The 5,679-nt window shown below is 33.5% G+C and overlaps 1 protein-coding gene across 1 annotated transcript; it reads right to left on the reverse strand.

Annotated features, from left to right (window-relative positions):
- On the reverse strand, positions 1-4,698 carry LOC110706678 (chaperone protein DnaJ-like). The gene is made up of 5 exons (XM_021884633.1): positions 4,165-4,698; positions 1,775-1,852; positions 1,544-1,619; positions 588-658; positions 1-496 (listed from the first exon to the last, which is right to left on the reverse strand). The coding sequence occupies exons 1-5, from the start codon at positions 4,267-4,269 to the stop codon at positions 425-427; spliced, it is 402 nt and encodes a 133-aa protein (XP_021740325.1). The 5' UTR covers positions 4,270-4,698; the 3' UTR covers positions 1-424.
- Positions 4,699-5,679: the final 981 nt, after the last annotated feature.

Consider the following 5,679-nt stretch of genomic DNA (forward strand, 5'->3'; position numbering starts at 1 on the left):
TTTGACTTCAATGTGGTTTGAAGAGTTGCTTGAAATAAAAATTTAAGAAATTCTCCAAAAACTTTTATTTCTTTGGTCCATACAGTTGCGACAAGCAAAAACTATTGAAATAAAACGCAATCAAACAATTTTCCGGCAGACTGGGAATTGTAGGAATCCACCAGTTTATAAGCAAATGTGCCTCATACAACAGCCCATACAAAGGACAAGCGCAAGATGTTACACGGAAAATGGCTAAGCTATACATGTATTTTCCGGTGCTGTGACAAAAAATCAGACTTCTAATTCTTGAGGCTTCGCCCATCTTGGGCTCTTGGCATAAGGTTTGCATTTCATCAGCTACATCTGAACCAGAATCACATACCTTGATCTCTAGTTCTCTAAGATTTCTTATGTTTGCTTTAATTTGAGGGGTTTAGGAGATCTACCATATAGAATGCTTCATGCCAAGGCCATTGCACGTTAATATAAGCCCTTTATAGCGATTCAGATAGTCCTACAGCACAAGAATATACTCATAAGAAACCTCCAACAATGGAAAGTGGGCAATGACTACAAAAATGGAGCAAAGAACAGAGCATTCTTACCATTACATTGTAGTCATAGGTCATCATCCCTTTCATGTCATATTCTTGCCGCTTCATGGGATCACTCAAGACTGGGAAAAAACATCAAAGAGGAATTCATCATAAAATCAGTACGACTACTGACAGGGATACTGGGATAGATGAAAGTCAACAAGCTTTTCTTTTATGTTCTTCAATTTATCGTTCCCTATTTTCAAGATAAAACCCGAAATTTAAGTTATGTAAATGAGTAAATCCCATTAGGAAGTACTAGATGGATTCACCAACAGCTCCACCAAATAGACAAAAGCTTTTGATACAGGAACTCAAATAGCTACCAGAATTGTCCAATTAGATAGTAGATACCCTTATACAGTTATACTCACCGAACAAATTCACGGGAACAGACCTCTAATAAGCTTAATGCATCCAAATAAGTTCTTGCAAAAGACACAAATAGGCATAGCATCAAAAATTTCATAAATAGAAAAAAGAATACCACAATGATCTCATCTCAACCACCAATCAGGCTAGCCGGCTAGGGCATCAATACATAGAAATGCTAGCCCCCCTTAGATGAAGTGCTCTTTGCTAATACCAGAACTTTCGGACCATACTATTGCCTTATGACTGAGTAGGCTCATCTGACATTGGAAGCAAAGAGACTCCCAAACACTTCCAAAATCCCCAACCACATTGTGCAACGAATGCAAAATTTCAGGGAACACTTGTCGCACTACTAATAATAAACATGCAAATAAAGTTGTAACATCTACGTACACTCTTCCAGTCTTCCCCATGTTCATAATTCAAATAACCACAGCATCAACATTGAATTCCAACATAAAGAAGCGATTGTCTAATACGTAAGCTAAGTTGCACCATGTTAATGAACTCCCAGACGGCCACAATTCAGCCTAAAAAAACATTAACAAGCATGAAACACTTCAACAGTCAAATGACCAAGGAACACTAACCTTGGTAAGCCTCATTTATCTCTTGAAACTTTGATGTACTACCATCTTGCCCTTTTTGCTTATCTGGGTGCCATTTCTACAATGCAATCAACAATAATACGGAGTATCATTTAATTTAAAAACCCAATAAAACCAAATGACAAAATCTACATTTAAGAACAAAATATGAAACCCACAAATTGATTTAATTAAAGGATTCAAAACCATAATTTACAGTAAAGTAACACTAACCAATGCTAAGCGTATGTAATTAGACCGAATTGCTTCCTCTGTAGCATCATAATCCACTTCCAATATTCTATAATAGTCCTACACAAATCAAGTTCATCCAAAAACATAAAAATCAGCTTAAACACTAGAATCCTACACAACATCATTTTCATCAAAAAAAAAACATGAAAATCAGCATTAATACCAGCTCAAACAAGAAAACCCCATTATCAAACAAATGAATCACCAATAATCTAGGATATACAGCAACAATTATTGAAGTTAAGCAACATCATTCCAGTAAAATCATGTATAAGGTGGAGAAGGGAACTATTACCATTTAAAAAAAGATAATATTTTTTTGGTGTAGGGGAGCCACTTAGAGCATCATTATTGGTGAACACAAAAATGGTTCGTGGGTCACTATCACCATTTCTCTCTCATCCACATCAACCCAACAAACCATTTACAATATTCACTCTTACAATGAACACTAAACAATGGTTCATCATCAATACTCCCTACCCCACCTTATTTTATTTTTGTAAATATAATCTTTTTTGTTTCATAATTATAATTTATTAACCCGATGTCAATGTAATTAATTGACGTATTTAATATTTTAATCGTGATTACTAATTAAGAAATTATCGCATTTTTTATCAGCTTTTTAAAAAACTAATTCTTGTGATTAATATTTTTTAAACAACAACGCAGCTAATTTTAATTAACAAAAAAAAAAAAGAGGTACAAATCGTGATTACAGTTCTACAACTATAATCTAGTACATTTTATTTAAAAAAAAAAAAAAACAACTACACATCGTTTTGTAAGATGTCCTTAGGGATAACAATTTGTTGTAAACCTAGTTGCCTAAGTTTTCGTTGTTACCAAATTTATTCCATATATGTTCGACCAAGTCGTTTTTTAGCTGCAAATGAGTCTGTTGATCCTCAATCTCTGTTCTACGAGACAAGTATAAGTCGATATCCACAATACGATCAGTACGGTACTCGGTAGTGTCCTCATTAGCGTTGCCTCCAGCATTCATAAACTCATTGGTATTAACGTTATTTTGATACGTCTCTCGTTCATCTTCAACGATCATATTATGTATTATGATGCAGGCGAGCATGATATTGTGGAGTATGTCGGTATCCCACGCCAAAGACGGCTTTTTAATAATGGCAAAACGAGCTTGAAGGACCCCAAATGCGCGTTCAACGTCTTTCCTTGCAGCTTCCTGGTGTTTTGCGAATAAACGATCCTGACGAGTTTGTGGACTCGTAATGGATTTCACAAAAGAAGCCCATCTAGGGTAGATTCCATCAGTAAGATAATACCCATTCGTATAATGATGACCATTGACTACGAAGTTCACAGGAGGTGTTCGACCCTCTAAGATGTCTTCGAACACAGGGAATCGATGAAGCACATTAATATCGTTGCAGCTACCTGGCATCCCAAAGAACGAATGCCATATCCATAATTATAATTTATATTTGGAAAAAATAAAAATTTAATAATAATAATAATAATAACAATAATAATAAAAATAATAATAACGATAATAATAATAATAATAATAATAATAATAATAATAACAACGATGATAATAATAATAATAATAATAATAATAACGATAATAATAAAAATAATAGTAACGATAATAATAATATTAATGATAATAATTAAAATAATAATAACAATAATAATATTAATATTGGTATAAATAATAATAATAATATTGGTAATTATAGAGGGGATTTTTGAAGAGAAAAATATAGTAGAAAAAAATAAATTTTCAAAGTTGAAAAAAGTATATCAATATGGGTGTCTATTTATAGAGGGGAAAAAAATAGAGTCGTTGGTAATTTTTTTTTTTTTTGATTTGTATTTTGTAAAATATATCCGTTGTAAAATTACAACGGATATATTTAAAACAGTACACACGTGTCAAGCAGCGGCTGGGCCAAGTGGCACGCTCCCAGCCGCTGATTTCTATTTTTTTTTCTGACCTTTAACAGCAAAACGACGTCGTTTTGCAACATGAAACAGCAAAACGACGTCGTTTTGCATGAATATCAGTCCAAAATATTGGTCGGGCCCATAGCGAATTAATTCATGCAAGTGCTTGCTCCTGCAATCGAACTCATGACCACTCAACATGAACAATTAAAGAGTTTGCCATTAAGCCACCACCTTATTTGTTCACTCATTGTGAACTATTAAAATGTTCACCCTTAAAGATGCTCTTAACCACAAATGACAATGAAATAGACCGGAATTAAATCTTGGAAATTTAACCGACTAAATTAGTCGACATCCAAATAAAGGGTAGTTGAACCAATTAAGGGGAAATGGGGATTAGAGAAAAGAATAAAGGGTAGTTGAAAATGTAAGCAACATACCTTGGGTTTAGAAAGAAGAGAGAGAAAGTCAAAATTGAAGGGAGATTCTTGTTGTTGCTCATCATTGTTGTAGTGTTCATCGAACCGATTCTCTTCCCACATCATTTTGCCTCAAAATTTGCAAGATAAGCTTCTAATTGTTTGTCTTTCCTTGTATATATAATCCTGAAAACCAGAATCTGCAAAATTATGTTGTTTGAATTGGGGGTTTTTGAGATAGAAAAAGGGGTTAGTCTAGGGTTTATAAGATATTGAAGGTGAAGCAGATAATTTTGGTTTGCATTTCTGGGGGAATGCAGAGTATACGTGTACTGTAAATGGATGTCCTAAAAAAAATGTTATTGAGAGTTCCAGTCTTCCAGAGTTTTAGATATGCTCCATAACATAAGTTCATGGTCCATCCCTCAAATGGTCTAAAGATTCAAAATTACATCCAATTCAAAGACGTTTGCCAATTACTCACTTCGTTATTTAATTTATAACAATGTTCTTATAATCTTAGTTATACTATACGTGATCTTGTTATATTTACTCCCTCCGTTACATATTACTCGCAACAAAGAAATATTTTATGTCTCACAAATAATACCCCTTTGTTATGAGTAAAATATAACGGAGGGAGTATATTGAATCTAGATACCTTTATTGTATGTGCAAGTGTGCAACAAATGAGCTAAAGTCATGGGAAAAATTTGTTTGTGAGTGTTGAATGGAGGGAGAAAGATAATGAAGCATGAGAAGAGGAGAAAAATAGAGGGAAATGACAACTCAAAAGAGAAAGAAAAATAGAGGCATGGTTAATCCCAAAGAGTAAGGTTTGTCTTCCTCTTTGTTGAATATGCTCGTGAGCTTCTATTTCTTCATTGGAGCATTTGATCATAGCCCTAACAAATACATCCTTTGTTTCTATTTAGTTGACACGTTCAATTTAAGCACATATATTAAAGAGATGAAAAAGAATGATAAAGTAATGGGGGTACACTAGTAAATATAAGGTATAAAACTTACTCAAAAAGAACGTGACAACTAAAAATAAACTTTCTAAAAAGGAATACGTGTCAACTAAAAAGAACAGAGGTAAGTACAATTTGTAGTACAATAGTTTTTAAAAAACCTAATTCTTCATACTCTTAAGTAATCTATATTGTTGCCGTGTAGATCCTAAAGCTTAGGTAGGGATATATTTAGCCTGGTATATCAAGGGTTATATTAGTCATTTAATAATGAAATTGGGAGTAAAAGTCTATCCTCATTTACTGAACTGAACTGGATATTTTATGAAAGAATGAAATTAGGAACTGAAATGAAAATAAGCTGAAGGCCCTAAATTTGTTATTCAAATATAATTCTTTCTTTGGTTCTTTCTCCATTTTTAGTCCATCCATGACCAAGGTAGCTCAAAATACACCTTAAAAATTCCACTTTCTTCCTCCATGCGAGTCATTTTTCCCCATGAGTCACCATTGTTGTTGGGATAGAGATTGCACCGCAAATGAGATGCTTTCCCTGATGGTT

The sequence above is a fragment of the Chenopodium quinoa genome, unplaced genomic scaffold, assembly GCF_001683475.1.
Source record: "Chenopodium quinoa cultivar QQ74 unplaced genomic scaffold, ASM168347v1, whole genome shotgun sequence".
Classification (NCBI taxonomy): Eukaryota; Viridiplantae; Streptophyta; class Magnoliopsida; order Caryophyllales; family Amaranthaceae; genus Chenopodium; species Chenopodium quinoa.